General features: G+C 45.4%; 1 protein-coding gene across 2 annotated transcripts in view; it reads left to right on the top strand.

The window, feature by feature from the left end:
- The window catches only part of SV2B (synaptic vesicle glycoprotein 2B), a 263,167-nt gene that overhangs the window by 225,329 nt on the left and 21,054 nt on the right, over window positions 1-16,784 (top strand). For both annotated transcript variants that reach the window (XM_073618415.1, XM_073618413.1), the window contains exons 8-10: window positions 4,910-4,998; window positions 5,078-5,242; window positions 11,620-11,753. In XM_073618415.1, the coding sequence (XP_073474516.1) occupies window positions 4,910-4,998; window positions 5,078-5,242; window positions 11,620-11,753 (388 nt within the window). The remainder of the gene's footprint in view (window positions 1-4,909; window positions 4,999-5,077; window positions 5,243-11,619; window positions 11,754-16,784) is intronic.

The raw sequence follows: 16,784 nt of genomic DNA, 5'->3' as shown, positions 1-16,784 counted from the left end.
TACTTCCTGTCCTTTCAGCGGTTGTATCTGGATGATGCCTGGATGATCCCACCAGGAGTCCCAAGCGACCAGCCAGCGCTTCCGCAAGCAAGGCCGGGATAAGCTTTGCTTGGCTGTTCGTAACAGTAAACCAGAAGCGATGACATGACATTACTTCCAGTTTACTTGAAAACCACCGGCACTAGTTTTTAAAAAGCATTCAAAAACTCAGATCTTGGTGTTTTGAATGCTTTTAAGTGCAGAGGAGGGATTTGAGGTCTTATAGACCCCAGATCTCTCCATAAAGAGTACCTGTCACTGCTTATTGCAGTTTACATTCATTGTGACAGCAATAAAAGTGATAAAAAAATAAAAATAAATAAATAAAGCAACAGTGTAAAAATAAAAAAATAAATGAATAATTTAAAAAAATAATAATTAAAGTGTCCCCCGTCCTCCAGTGCTCGCGCGCAGGACAACACACGTGTCGGTCTTGCACACACACAAAAAGCGATCGTCCCACACATGTGAGGTATCACCGGAAATGTCAGATCATAAGCAGTAATTCTATATATGGTACTTGGACGAATCATGCCTCAGGGTCTGATGAGAAAGCCGGAGCTGTTCACTGTGAACGGCTGCAGCTTCCCCATCAGATTCTGAGACAAGAACAGTATACCGCGACTGGGGTGGGACAAATTTATATGGGGGGGGGCGCTCGATTATAGTCATATATAAGATACCTAAATAAAAAATGGTGAAATACCGTGATCAAACAATTATTAAAAATATGTGAATTCTGCTATCTCCTAACAAAATGGAATGCTTAATTTCAACATGAATTTATAAACACAAAAGAGATGCGCAAAATATATCAACACAATATATAAAAAAGTGTACAATAAATGGATCTGAAGTGAATAAATCACTAAAAAATAATTAAGTGATGGTGTGTAAACATCCCAAGTGAAAACTCAGATAAAAAATTAGTAAAATGAAGTGTTCACAATTATATTTATATTAATGTGTCAAAAATGTCCAAACTGAAACAAAAAGGTGAAAAAACTATTGATGCCTGTTCTGCCGAGAAAGTTCCGCTCGGCTGATAAGTTCCCCCCTCTACTGCGCAGGCGGAAATAGCCGAAGCGGAATAGCTGAAAATCAGCTGTACACGGCGACTGAAAGAGGGCCCCTCGCGGGCTCGCTTCGCTCGCCACGCTTCGGGCAAGGCCTTGCTTCGCTCGCCTCTTTTAGATTCCCCCTCTAGGTCCACTTGGATGGTAGGGAAGGAACCTGGACCCAGAGCGCAGGCGCCATGTACAGCTGATTGTCGATCTTGAGCTTTGGCTATCTCCAGTGGCTGTCAGGAGTTCGTACTGCGCAGGCGCTGCGCCTGCGCAGTACAGGGGGGGAACTTATCCGCCGAGGGAACTTATTCGGCAAGACACCGCCTCTCACACTCTGCAAAACTTGATCAGATGCTTTAAATTTGGAAAGAAGATTTACATAAGCAGAGCCAGGTGGCCTCTTACCAAATCTGATGGACCCCAGATTATAAGGGTCAAACTCGCCTTGTGCCAACCATACACTGTGATGATTTTTCAGCCGATCCGCTCCAGATAATCACTCAGCAGCTTTACCACAATAGGAACACTGAGAGGAGATGATGATTCAACAAACTCTGGCAACAGCAACAATCAGCTGTGATGTTTCCACCTGGTCTGCTCAATGGGGATGGCGGCTCTCTTCCGTAATAAATGGCAGGATAAGTTTTCTAACTTGCCTTTTAATTCATACACTGACTCCTCCGATGAATGTTTTTACATGATTTGTTGAAAAAGAAAGGTGAAGAACTTCATGGTGCAGTAAATCAAGTTGTTTTATTCCAAAGATTTTCTCGTGCACAGCACAGAAATATAGACAGCACAATTGTGCTGTGCAGGAGAAAATCTTTGGAATAAAACACCTTTATTTACTGCACCATGAAGTTCTTCACCTTTCTTTTTCAACAAATCATGTAAAAACATTCATCGGAGGAGTCAGTGTATGAATTAAAAGGCAAGTTTGAAAACTTATCCTGCCATTTATTACGGAAGAGAGCTGCCATCCCCATTGAGCAGACCAGGTGGAAACATCACAGCTGATTGTTGCTGTTGCCAGAGTTTGTTGAATCATCATCTCCTCTCAGTGTTCCTATTGTGGTAAAGCTGCTGAGTGATTATCTGGAGCGGACCGGCTCACAAATCATCACAGTGTATGGTTGGCACCAGGGGTGGATCCAGAGTCTAGTCTCGGGAGGGGCACTGCCAGAAAATTACGTGTTGCTTACTTAACAATCGCTGATCGTCATTACTAGTAAAAAATAATAATAAAAATGCCATAAATATATCCCCTATTTTGTAGATGCTATAACTTTTGTGCAAACCAATCTATATACGCTTATTGGGGGTACCAAAAATATGTAGCAGAATACACATTGGCCTAAACTGATGAAGAATTTTTTTATAGCAAAAAGTTAAAAATATTGTTGTTTTTTTTAAAATTGTTGGTCTTTTTTTGTTTATTTTGCAGAAAATAAATACCAGAGGTGATCAAATACCACTGAAAGAAAGCTCTATTTGTGGGAAAAAAAGGACATCAATTTTGTTTGGGTACAGCGTCGCACGACCGCGCAATTGTTAGTTAAATTAATGCAGCGCAGTGTCGCAAAAAATGGCCTGTTCATGAAGGGGGGTAAAACTTTCCAGAGCTGAGGGGGTTAACATTAAACAAGTTTTAAGGGCCTTTTTTCACACATAATGACAGTTATGGCACACATCTATTTGCGATTTGACACATTCACTTATTCTTTTACTCACTTTTAGTAAAATATTTTGGTGCTCTGGACCTCTGGTGGTGAGAGGGGCTCCCGTGCAGGTCACAGGAGCAATGAGATGAGCGGGATCCAGTAATTGCACTAGTCTGTCTGCACTCCACAGGCAGCAGTAGATGACATTAGATGTCCCGGGTTCACGCCGCTCTGCACTGCAGTTTGGAGAAGATGGAGTGAGGAGGTGGGTGGAGCCAACACCCACTCATGGGTGGAGGCCTGCAGTATGGACTGTGCAGAAGATGTAGGGAGGAGGATATGAGGGGGTGGAGTCAACACTCTCACTCAGGGACAGAGTCGGTCAGAAAAAGACTCCGCTCTGAATGCTGGGGCTCTCTCTCGCTTTCCTCCTTAGCAGCGGAAATGTGACTCACTGACGCCACTGGTTGCTAGGCAATAGCAACCAGTGTAGGAAATACAGAGGTCAAGCCAGCGGCGTGGCTCCACCCACCTCCTCAGTGCAGCAGCGTAATTATTACACAGAGTCCCTCTCTCTCGGTGGCACTGATCAGCTGGTGATGATACTGAGAGAGAAAGACTCGGGAGTCGTGACTGTATTGCAGTCAGTGATATTGGGGGGGGGGGGGGCAATTGCCCTGTTGCCCCCCCCCCCTGGAATCCGCCCCTGGTTGGCACAAAGTGAGTTTGACCCTTATAATCTGGGGTCCATCAGATTTGGTAAGAGGCCATCTGGCTCTGCTTATGTAAATCTTCTTTCCAGATTTGCAGCATCTGATCAAGTTTTGCAGAGTGTGAGAGGCGGCATCAATAGTTTTTTCACCTTGCTAGTTTTTTTCACCTTGCTATTTTGTTTCAGTTTGGACTTTTTTGACACATTAATATAAATATTTTTGTGAACACTTAATTTTACTCATTTTTTTTTTTTCCTGAGTTTTCACTTGGGATGTTTACACACCATCACTTAATTATTTTTTAGTGATGTATTCACTTCAGATCCATTTATTGTACACTTTTTTATATATTGTGTTGATAGTTTTCGCATCTCTTTTGTGTTTATAAAGTTAATTTACTGCTGAGACCAGACCAAGATTTAGGGGTTCTGGCCTGTATCAGTGTGGACAGCCAGCTGTAGAGAGCGGAAGCGACTCTGTGGATACGGGTGAGAGAGGAGCGGCGTCACTCTGAGTGCAGTATGTCAGTTAAAATACAATGTTTAATAAAAGTAAGATTAGCTCACATTTCATTGAAATATAATGTGCATGGCATAAGTAGCTTGGGCTTCTGTAGTCCAGCTGGGTGGCGGTGGTGGTCAGCAGGCTGAAGATGGTCACATAACAAGCAAGTCAGCGTTGATGGACTAGAGGCGTGGTCGAGCTCGCGTTCGGAGCATGCAAAATATGTCTGATGAAGGAGCACGCATGCTCTGAACACGAGTTCGACCACGCCTCCCGTCCATCACCGCTGAGGTGCTTTTTGTGTGACTGTCTTCAGCCTCGGAGCCTCGGGAACTGCTGACCACCACCGCTGTCCAGCTGAACTACAGGGGCCCAAGCTACTTATGCCATGCACATTATACCTCCCCAAAATGTGAGCTGATCTTACTTTTATGAAACATTGAATTTTAACTGACATACTGCACTCAGAGTGGTGCTGCTCCTCTCTCTCTCACCCAAAACCAAAATACACCACTGCATGTACTTTCAAATAGAAATACTACTAGGCTATTTTTTTCTCCAGGTTGGATGTTCTTCATTTATTTAAGTAGAGTGAATTAAGGAAATACAGCTTTATGGTCACTAGACGGAGCGGATGATCAAAGTGAATAAGTATTATGATCAGCTCCATCTAGTGGCCATAATTTTTCCGATTCACGGTCTGCTTATGAATGAAGAACATGCGACTCAGAGAGAAAATAGTCTGGCAACTTTTGATTTTGCTGGAATTTGCACAGAACAAATGTATTACATGCACTTTCTCAGGAAAATTGCTCTGCAATTTGTTTTATAAATACACCCCTAAGTGTTGCAATATAGACATGGTGAACATGTTATCTGACAGCCCATGCTATATATTAATATTGGTTGCCTCACTTTACTTTAGGTGTGGGAAAACATGCTGTACTGCTTTACTGGACAGTATAGGAAGAACACTATATTTCTGGCTATAGTTTGGTTCAGCATGTCATTAAGGTATGTATTATTACTTCTATACTATTTTATTGTTGTATAGTCATGTCTTATATTACATCTACTCTATTGTCCACTGCAGCTATTATGGGCTCACCGTCTGGTTTCCAGACACAATCCGCTACCTACAAGAAGAAGACTATGCAGGCAGAGTCAAAAAATTCGAAGACGAACATGTTCGGAATTTTGTGTTCAATTTCACATTGGAAAACCAAATACATACAGACGGGACATACTACAATGATAAGTAAGTTATTCTAAACGCTGAGTTATTGGGCAGAATACTGAGGATGATAAGACTGAGGGGCTTATGTATAAAAAGTTAAAGGGTAACTCCACTTTCGTGGTGAAAAAAAAAAATAGCAAATAAAGAAAAAATAATATAGCGCATATAATTGTCACACTAATGATATTGTAATTGAATGTTAATAAAAATGACCTTTCCTTTTCAATCTGCAGCCAATGTAATTTTCTATAAATGCAATATGGCTACCTGGAGTTGTTCTGTACCCAGTGTGTGTGCTGACCACTCCCCAGAAACATCATTTCCTGCTTGTGTGATTGGCTCACCAGTTTTCCCAGAAGTCTGCCTAAGAAACAAGTCAGATTTCAGGCATCCCCTGCAACAAAAATGTCATTTTTAGAAAGATACTTTCAATAGGAGCACGTCTAAAGGGATGCAGGCCCAGCAGATTTCCTCATTAGTGCCCTGAAGCTGCACACCTGACCGTGAATTATGAAACCACTCCCATTAGACCCACTCAGTACAGATACACAGACAAACACACAGGGATTTCTTCAGAATAACAAAAGGTAGGAATCTGCAACAAAGGGTGTTATAATCCTTGCAATGTACAGAGATCACCCAGAGGGGAATGTTTTTTTTCTCAACAAAAGTGGAGTTACGCTTTAACTGAATGAATGTGACTCCCATCTGCACAGCTCCTATGATCGTAAGCGCCATCTAGTGGCTGAAATTCCTTTTTTCCCCTGATTGAGGTACTTCAAAACTGATACTGCATTATGGCCACTAGATGGCGCTTATGATCACACCAAATAATCATATCACACAGAATACAGTTTTGTTAGAGCTGTGCATATCTGTGTCACATTTATTCAACTAACTTCATCTACATACAAATCTTAGGCTTTAAAGCAGTAATAAACCCAAAATCAAAAATGCATTTATTTTTCTGGAGACTGCACTGTCCACTGTATTAAACCCAGAACTAAAATGGTAAAATACAGTATTGCAGCTTACCATGCATTAGATGTGGTGGCTGCATTAGTTTTCTTTTTTCTTTTTTTTTAGGCTTTTTTTCCCCTGTTTTCCCTGGTGACTGGTCAGTAACACACCTCCTGTATTAGAGCACTCTGGATGAAGGAGCAACAGAGACACCTTTGGACAGCAGCATTGTCAGTCACATTGAAGCCACACTCCAGCTAACACTTTATAAGCAGCAACCATTTATGTTTCCTTTTGGGATAAAGGTTTTACATGCTAAGTGAATGAAGCTGATCACTGTAAGCACCTCTGTCAGTGGTAAACTGTTTGTCACATCCCTGTAACTGCTGCATCTGCAGGACAGCTTGTTCTGTTGAAAAACAACAGACTTAGTGGCCAGATAACCAGGTGAAAATAAAGGCAAGAAAGCCTGGAAAAAAGAAAACGAATGCAGCCACCACATTTAATTGGTAAGCTGCAATACAATAAATGTTTGCTTTTGGGTTTGACTACTTTAAAGACTATCTAAAGCCAAGACTTTTTGAAATGGTTCAAACCTGTCAAGTGGCTTTTAGCTGTCTGTGTCCCATTGCGGGGAATTACATTCACTTCCTATTCAGTAAACACAAAGGGAAATGGGAGGAAATTTTCTTCCAGATAAGGGAATTCCCCTCTTAGTTGTCACCAGAACAGGCTTTTAGTTCTGGAGATAATGGTTACTAGAACATATAGAGAGGGAGAATTTTGACAGCAGGCATACAGACAGTATTAAAAAAAAACCTGACACAAGTTCTAATCGTTCCCTACTCTGCCCGAAAATTTTGCTGTTAGACACTCTAAGAAGTATATTTATGAAGAATTTGCATAGCTGGCTATCCATCGGAGCTGCATTAAAAAGCAAATTCAATTTGTTATGTGCAAATAGGGCAAAATCAAATATTGTTAGGCTGTATTCTCTGAAATTCTAATGTATAAATGCAGAAAATACCACATTATGGCCACTAGATGGAGATAAGGAGCATATTTCTTTCCTATGCTAGTTAGCACCCTCCAGTATCCATAATGCAGTATTTCCCCCCACTTTTATATTCAATCTGCAGAGAATATAGAATGGAAACATTCGATTTTGCCCCATGTGCACAGAACTAATTTGCAGGCAGTTTCAATGGATGAATAACTATACAATTTTATATATATACACCAACTCCAATATATTTTTGACATCCTAGCCTTAAAATTTAAATATAAGGCTATGGTGCTATATTGAACACGTGATTATGTGTCGGACTTGGTAATCGGGTCAGAAATGATAAAAGTTCAGGGACAGCACTAGGGACAGTAACTGCTCCTCTGATTCAGGTCTTGAGTAACCTAAAGCACATATCAAACACAAACAGAAGAGGGCGCCAACATCAAAGTGCAGATGATTTATTAAAAACTAATTCTAGAAGACAAAATTGCACTCACTGCATGAATGCAAAGGTCAGCATGTCAATGGGCAGGTTTTTTCACTGGGGAGACCATTGTCCTGCTGTTTCTCCACCCCCACCTCTCCAAAACCCTCTTTATGCAGCTAAGAACAGAGGCCAGGTGATTACTTATAAAAAAAGAGAGAGAAAAAAAGGTATTTATATATATATATGTATGTATGTGTGTATGTGTGTATGTGTGTATGTGTGTATGTGTGTATGTGTGTATACACAGAAACTTTTTGCCTTTCATTTTTATTTCCAATTAAATGGGTAAAAGACAAAGCTAGTAAAGGCAAAACTTTTATTTATTTTTTATTCTGGATAGAGATAAGAGAAGGTTATTATTACGCCTGCCAGTTTTTATTTTTTTTCGCCATCTGTACTCCATTGGGGAGAGTCCCCTTCATTTCCTGTTCCAAAGCTACACTAGTGTCCCCATTGGAAGATTTCCCCTCTATTCCTGTTTTGGTGACTACTGAAGGATTTTTTTTCCTCCACCAGCACAATTACAGAGGGTGAATTGGGAAAGCAATAAATACCTGGCATGTGTTTTAACCCCTCTTCACTCTATCCAAAACTAATAAACGCCTTAAAATAAAATGTTCTATTACACAAAAATGACTATCTTTAGTGATACTTCTTTCCCCACATTCTGCCTATACTGATCAGTTTGGGACATCCCTATCACTCTTGTTTGTGAGAAGGCTTTACTAAGGGTCTTTACTAAGGATTCGTTCTCACTTGTCCTTGGGGCTTCTGTCTTTGCAATCACTTTGTGTCTTCACTTACAGTGTAGGGCTCATAACCAAAATCCCCCCTCCCCAGAACAAATCCTTTCCTCCCCAAAAATCCTCCTCCCCAGTGTTAAGATACTTCCCCCGAATGTCCACCTTCTAGCACAAATCATATCCCCTTCTACAAATTCCCCCTGTTAGCACATATCCTCTGCCTTCACCAAAATGTTCCCTCCCTTAATCCCCCCCCACACACACACACCACCACCCCAAATTCTACTTCCCTACCACAAATTCTCTCTCCCCCAAATCACCCTCCTAGCACTCCACCCCCCCCCCCACCCCCCCCACCAAATCCTATCACAATCCAAACCATCCTCCCCAGCACACAGTTATTCACTCCCTCAGCACTAATCCTCTCTTCCCTCCAAATCCCCCCTTTTTGCACAAATAATCTCCCCCATCCCCCTTAGCAGAAATCCCCCCCATTCCCCCTCCTAGCACTCATCTTCTCCCACCCTTCCCAGCACAAACTACCCCAAAACAAATCCTCCCCCCTCCCCCCACATACCTCCATCCTTCTCAGCACTAATTCTCTTTCCCCTCCAAATACTCCTTTTTTACACAAATTACCCCCCCCACCCCCCTTAACAGAAATCCTCCCCTCCTTTTCCGCCTCCTAGCACTAATTTCACTAGCACTAATCCTCATGGCACATCACAGGAAGCACCCTCATGGCTAACAGAGGACAGAATTAGGAATAGACTTGAAAAACTTAACATTAATAAGTGACCTGGGACCAGATGGCTTGCACCCGAGGGTCCTTAACCACTTCCCGACCGCCGCATGTACATATACGTCGACAGAATGGCACGGACAGGCAAATGGGCGTACAGATACGTCCCTTTAAATTTGCCGCCGCGTGGTCACGTGCGTGCCGCCACCGGCACGCGCACAACCCTGCAGCGAGCTCCGTGAGTGTGATCGCGGGTCCCACGGACTCGATGTCCATGGGGATACTCACGATCGTCTGACGGAGAGGAAGAACAGGGAAATGCTAATGTAAACAAGCATTTCCCCGTTCTGCCTAGTGACAGGACACTGATCTCTGCTCCCTGTAGTCGGGAGCGGTGATCATTGTCATGTCACACATAGCCCCTACAGCGCCCCCTCCTGGTTAACCCCTTCACTGCCAGTCACATTTACACAGTAATCAATGCATTTTTAATCGCACTGAGCGCTGCATAAATGTGAATGGTCCCAAAATAGCTTCAAAAGTGTCCGATCTGTCCGCCATAATGTGGCAGTCATGATAAAAATTGCTGATCGCCGCCAGGGCACATGCATCAGCTCTGGGGACATGCTAAAGCGTCGTAAAGAGCAGATGTACAGCTATGACGGCTCACGCAGGGGAGCCAACCTGCCGCAGTATAACTGCGGCGGCTGGTCTGGAAGAGTTAAATTTGTTCATCCTCATTTGTGGAGGATGGGATAAACAGTTCAATCTCTGTATTTGCGGACAATACTAAGCTAAGCAGGGCAATAACTTCTCCACAGGATGTGGAAACCTTGCAAGAAGATCTGAACAAATTAATGGGGTGGGCGACTACATGGCAAATGAGGTTCAATGTAGATAAATGTAAAATAATGCATTTGGGTGACAAAAATATGAAAGCAATCTATACACTAGGGGGAGAACCTCTGGGGAAATCTAGGATGGAAAAGGACCTGGGGGTCCTAGTAGATGATAGGCTCAGCAATAGCATGCAATGCCAAGCTGCTGCTAATAAAGAAAACAGAATATTGGCATGTATTAAAAAAGGGATTAACTCCAGAGATAAAACGATAATTCTCCCGCTCTACAAGATTCTGGTCCAGCCGCACCTGGAGTATACTGTCCAGTTCTGGGCACCAGTCCTCAGGAAGGATGTACTGGAAATGGAGCGAGTACAAAGAAGGGAAACAAAGCTAATAAAGGGTCTGGAGGATCTTAGTTATGAGGAAAGGTTGTGAGCACTGAACTTATTCTCTCTGGAGAAGAGACGCTTGAGAGGGGATATGATTTCAATATACAAATACCATATTGGTGACCCCACAATAGGGATAAAACTTTTCAGCGGAAGGGAGTTTAACAAGACTCGTGGCCACTCATTAAAATTAGAAGAAAAGAGGTTTAACCTTAAACTACGTAGAGGGTTCTTTACTGTAAGAGCGGCAAGGATGTGGAATTCCCTTCCACAGGCGGTGGTCTCAGCGGGGAGCATTGATAGTTTCAAAAAACTATTAGATAAGCACTTGAACGACCGCAACATACAGGGATATACAATGTAATACTGACATAATCAGACACATAGGTTGGACTTGATGGACTTGTGTCTTTTTTTCAACCCCACCTACTATGTAACTATGTAATTTCTTCCACCCTTCCCAGCACAAACTACCCCAACACAAATCCTCTCACCTCCCACATACCTCCTTCCTTCCCAGCAATAATCCTTCTCTCCCCCAGTACAAATCATCCTTGCTGGGAATCACAGCATTGAGGAACTGGAGGGCACCCCAAAATAGATGCAGGCATGTGCCCTGGGTGCTAGCGATGCCCCTGCTACTGCTGTCAGAGAAGCGATCCACTGCAGATCGCTTTTTAGAGCCTGCCACTATGTGAATTTGTTCTCTGCACTGACTTAAAGAAAGACAAATGTAATGCAAATAAAGTATGTTAGCAATTTTAATAACTTGCACCATACTAATTGATTGAGGCCAATTAATTATTTCAAACAGAAATGGCAAATGTAAAAAGTAATATTGCCTAAATTGCTCCTAATAAAAGGCGAACCGAATCTAATATGTGTAGGGGCCTTCTTTAGCAGGTACCCTAAGGGATTTATTACATTTGATGCCCCATTAAAATGGACCCTACAAAGAAATGAATTATTAAAGTAGTTCATATCAGTAAATTACATTTGAAGTATAATGTGTCAGTGTATAGATTCCCTTCACTATACTGACATCTAGTGGCAATAAAAGAGAATGCATACAGTAGTATCCACTACAGCATATTTATATATAGAGTCTGCATCAGCAGTGGCAGGAAATTAGAAATCACATCAGATAACAGAAAGAAGTGGGGTCCTAATATAAATAATCATTTTTTTTGCCCTTTTGTCTTTTTTTTTTCATTTCTGCCATTTAGGTTCTACAAAATGAAACTCAAATATGTCACATTCGAGGACTGCCTCTTTGATGAGTGCTACTTTGAAGATGTCACCTCAACTGGAACGATCTTTAAGAACTGCACTATAAAATTCTCCTACTTCCACAACACAGGCAAGACAGCATGTTTTATTTTCTTTAGGACATCAGTCTGACAGATATTGCTTGTTAAAATCACATATAAAAAGTACAGCCCTAAGAATAATTATAATTATTATTATTATTATACACAATTTATATAGTGCCAACAGCACAATTACAGTACAGTACAATACAGAAGGGACAGGAGGGCCCTGCTCCTAGAGCTTACATTCTAAAGGGAGGGGGTGGTGGTACAAAACGTAATAGATGCAGGGAATGATTTGATGGGGGTGATATTTTATTATAATTATAATTATAAATGATAAATTCCTTAGTGATAACACAACAAATCCCACTCTGTGTGTTATGTATCATAACTTAATGCATTCACCACATAACAATGTATCTAAATCCAAAACAGCTAACATCAAATAAATATTTGCTCATAAGCATTAACCACTTAAGGACCGGAAGGATTTGCCCCCTTAATGACCAGGCCATTTTTTGCGATACGGCACTGCGTAATTTTAACTGACAATTGCGTGGTCGTGCGACGTTGCACCCAAACAAAATTGATGTCCTTTTTTCTCACAAGTAGAGCTTTCTTTTGGTGGTATTTGATCACCTCTGCGGTTTTTATTATTTGCGCTATAAACAAAAAAAAGCGACAATTTTGAAAAAACAAAAACAATATTTTTTACTTTTTGCTATAATAAATATCCAAAACAAAATGTAAAAAAACGAATGTCTTCCTCATTTTAGGCCAATATGTATTCTGCTACATATTTTTGGTAACAAAAAAAAGCCATCAGTGTATATTGATTGGTTTGTGGGAAATGTATAGTGTCTACAAACTATGGGATAGATTTATAGCATTTTTTTCTTTTTTTTTTTACTAGTAATGGTGGTGATCTGCTATTTTTAGCGGGACTGCGACATAGCGGCGGACAGATCGGACACTTTTGACTTTTTAGGACTATTGACATTTATACAGCAATCAGAGCTAAAAAGTAGCCACTGATCACTGTATTCACTGGCAGGGAAGCGGTTAACACTAGGGGGGCAATCAAGGGGTTAAATGTGTTCCCTGGGAGGTGTTGCTAACTTAATGGGGGCTTGACTGACTGGAGGAGGAGAAAGATTACTGTTCCTAATCACTAGGAACAGACAATCTCTCTCTCCTTCCCTGACAGAATGGGGATCTGTTTGTTTACACCAGGGGTCCTCAAACTTTTTAGACAGGGGGCCAGTTCACGGTCCCTCAGACTGTTGGGGGGCCGCACTATAGTTTAAAAAAAATATGAACTAATTCCTAAATTCCTATGCACACATCTTTTTTGTAGTGCAAAAGAATAAAAGAATGAATAATAAATAATAATATATATAGGGGATGGACAGGGGGACAGAGGGATGGACAGGGGGACAGTGGGATGGACAGAGGGGTGGACAGGGGGACAGGGGGACAGGGGGACAGTGGGGTGGACAGGGGGACAGTGGGGTGGACAGGGGGACAGTGGGGTGGACAGGGGGACAGAGGGATGGACAGGGGGACAGAGGGGGGGACAGAGGGGTGGACAGGGGGTGGACAGGGGGACAGTGGGGTGGACAGATGGACAGAGGGGGGGACAGTGGGGTGGACAGGGGGACAGTGGGGTGGACAGGGGGACAGTGGGGTGGACAGGGGGACAGTGGGATGGACAGAGGGGTGGACAGGGGGACAGAGGGATGGACAGGGGGACAGAGGGATGGACAGGGGGACAGAGGGATGGACAGGGGGACAGAGGGATGGACAGGGGGACAGAGGGATGGACAGGGGGACAGAGGGATGGACAGGGGGACAGAGGGATGGACAGGGGGACAGAGGGATGGACAGGGGGACAGAGGGGTGGACAGGGGGACAGAGGGGGGGGCAGTGGGGTGGACAGGGGGACAGTGGGATGGACAGGGGGACAGTGGGATGGACAGGGGGACAGTGGGATGGACAGGGGGACAGTGGGATGGACAGGGGGACAGTGGGATGGACAGGGGGACAGTGGGATGGACAGGGGGACAGTGGGATGGACAGGGGGACAGTGGGGTGGACAGGGGGACAGTGGGGTGGACAGGGGGACAGTGGGATGGACAGGGGGACAGTGGGATGGACAGGGGGACAGTGGGATGGACAGGGGGACAGTGGGGTGGACAGGGGGACAGAGGGGGGGACAGTGGGGTGGACAGGGGGACAGAGGGGTGGACAGGGGGACAGAGGGGTGGACAGGGGGACAGAGGGGTGGACAGGGGGACAGAGGGGTGGACAGAGGGGTGGACAGGGGGACAGAGGGGTGGACAGGGGGACAGAGGGGTGGACAGGGGGACAGTGGGGTGGACAGGGGGACAGTGGGGTGGACAGGGGGATAGAGGGGTGGACAGGGGGACAGTGGGGTGGACAGGGGGACAGTGGGGTGGACAGGGGGACAGAGGGGTGGACAGGGGGACAGAGGGGTGGACAGGGGGACAGAGGGGTGGACAGGGGGACAGAGGGGTGGACAGGGGGACAGAGGGGTGGACAGGGGGACAGAGGGGGGGACAGTGGGGTGGACAGGGGGACAGTGGGGTGGACAGGGGGACAGTGGGGTGGACAGGGGGACAGAGGGGTGGACAGGGGGACAGAGGGGTGGACAGGGGGACAGAGGGGTGGACAGGGGGACAGAGGGGTGGACAGGGGGACAGAGGGGGGACAGGGGGACAGAGGGGGGACAGGGGGATAGAGGGGTGGACAGAGGGGGGGACAGGGGGACAGAGGGGGGGACAGAGGGGTGGACAGGGGGACAGAGGGGTGGACAGGGGGACAGAGGGGTGGACAGGGGGACAGAGGGGTGGACAGGGGGACAGTGGGGTGGAGAGGGGGACAGGGGGACAGTGGGGTCCTCACTTGTTCGTAGGCTGTTGCTTGAAGCCTCCGCTCTCGCTGTCACTCTTCGCGCCTCCTGTCTCCGTGCGGGACTGTGCTGGGAACTACACTTCCCAGCATGCAGCGCGGCACACGGAGCCCTCCATTACTTGTGTGGGGGAGGCAGCTTGAGCGGAGCGGAGCGGATATGCTCCCTGCCGAAGCCGAGCCGACCTGGCCCCGGCCCGAGCCTGGATTGTCGGGAATCCGGCCCTGGGTGGATTGGGCCGGATAAATGTCCTCGGCGGGCCGCATGTGGCCCGCGGGCCGTAGTTTGAGGACCCCTGGTTTACACTGACAGATCCCTGTTCTGCCTGTCCCTGAAGCGATCGCAAGTGGCAGGTGGACATCGAGTCCCCCGGACCCGCTGGTTGGCTCCCTCGCTCGTGAATAGGCGCGCACGTGCCCACAAATCGCCATGTGCGTGCCCGACGTACAATGACGTTGATTCATGCAGGGGAGCCAACTTGCCGCAGTACTACTGCGGCGGGCGGTCGGTAACTAGTTAAAGTGTTGTAAAGGCTGAAGTTTTTTTTTACCTTCGTGCATTCTATGCATGAAGGTAAAAAACCTTCTGTGTGCAGCCCCCCCCTCAGCCCCCCTAATACTTAAGCCCCATCTCGATCCAGCGATGTGCATGAGTGCCGAGGCTCTCCTGGGTCTCTTCCTCCTGATTGGCTGAGATGTAGCAAAAGGAGCCATTGGCTCCTGCTGCTGTCAATCACAGCCAGTGAGGCGGGAGCAGGGAGCGAGGCTGAACCGCGCACTCTGTGTCATTTGGACACAGAAAGCTGGCTCAGAAGAAAGCACACATGAGTGCCATCACCGCAAACGGCCTGCTATGGGGCACTCGGCAAGGGGGAGGGGCCCAGAACACCGGCGGGGGACCTGAGAAGAGGAGGATCGGGGATGCTCTCTGCAAAACCATTACACAGAGCAGGCAAGTATAATATGTTTGGTTTTATTTTTTTATTTTTATTTTCCTTTACAATCACTTTAAACCTGTATTGCTGATTGGACACAGGGGATGCCAATAAGTGGGTCCATAAGTGGCCACCCACGATTGTTTCCCGGAGAGGCAGAACGGCGATCTGACAGGGAGGAAGATAGAGATCAGGTGTTCCTGCTAAGCAGGAACACCTGATCTCTTTCTTCATCCAGTCAGACCATCCCCCACACAGTTAGCAAGCACCAGCTAGACATACATTTAGACCTCTGATGGCCAGGGCCAGATTAGGAGCAACATGGGCCTGGTGCTAAGGATTTTGGTGGGCCTTTTTATGAAAATAAATAAAATGAAAACGCAAACAATTTTTTGTTGAATTAAATTAAAGAGAGAGAGGGGTGTGAGAGAGGGGGGGGGGGTGATAGTTAGATAGGGGGAAAAGAGAGAGAAAGGCATTGAATGAGAGAGATGGGGACGAGAGAGAGGGGGTGAGAAAAAGGGGACTAGAGAGAGGGTGAAAGACAGAGAGGGTGGTAGGAAAGAGGGGGTTGAAGGGGGCGAGAGAGAGAACAGGGCGAAAGAGAGAGAGAGGGGGGTGAGAGTGAGGGGGGCACAGCATAGTACATTACACGGGGGGGGGGGGGTAGCACATTACATTACATGGTTGGCACTACACATTACATGGTGGATACATGGATACAGCACATTTAATAGTGGGCAAAGCACAGCACATTACATGGCGGGCACAGCAAATTACACTGTTGGCACTGCCCAATACAGCACATTACAAGGTAGGCACAGTTCATTATATGGTGGGCACAGCACATGACATGGTTGGTACTGCACAACACAGCACATTGCATGGTGGGCACAACACAGCACATGCACACGGTGGGCACAGGACCTCATATGGTGAGCACAGCACATGACATGGCGGGCACAGCTGAGCACATTACATGGTGGGCAGTGCACATTACAAGTGGGCACTGCACAGCACATTATATGGTGGGCACAGCATATTATATGGTGGGTACTGCACATGGCATGGTGGGCACTGCACAGCACATGATACGGTGGGCACTGCATGACACAGCACAGCACATTACATTGTGAGCACAGCACATTAAGGCCTCATGCACACGGACGTTTTTACAGCTGCTTTTTTGAGCTTTTTTTCAGCTTAAAAAGG

The sequence above is a fragment of the Aquarana catesbeiana genome, linkage group LG03, assembly GCF_042186555.1.
Source record: "Aquarana catesbeiana isolate 2022-GZ linkage group LG03, ASM4218655v1, whole genome shotgun sequence".
Lineage (NCBI taxonomy): Eukaryota > Metazoa > Chordata > Amphibia > Anura > Ranidae > Aquarana > Aquarana catesbeiana.
This window is presented reverse-complemented; position numbering and strand designations above follow the sequence as displayed.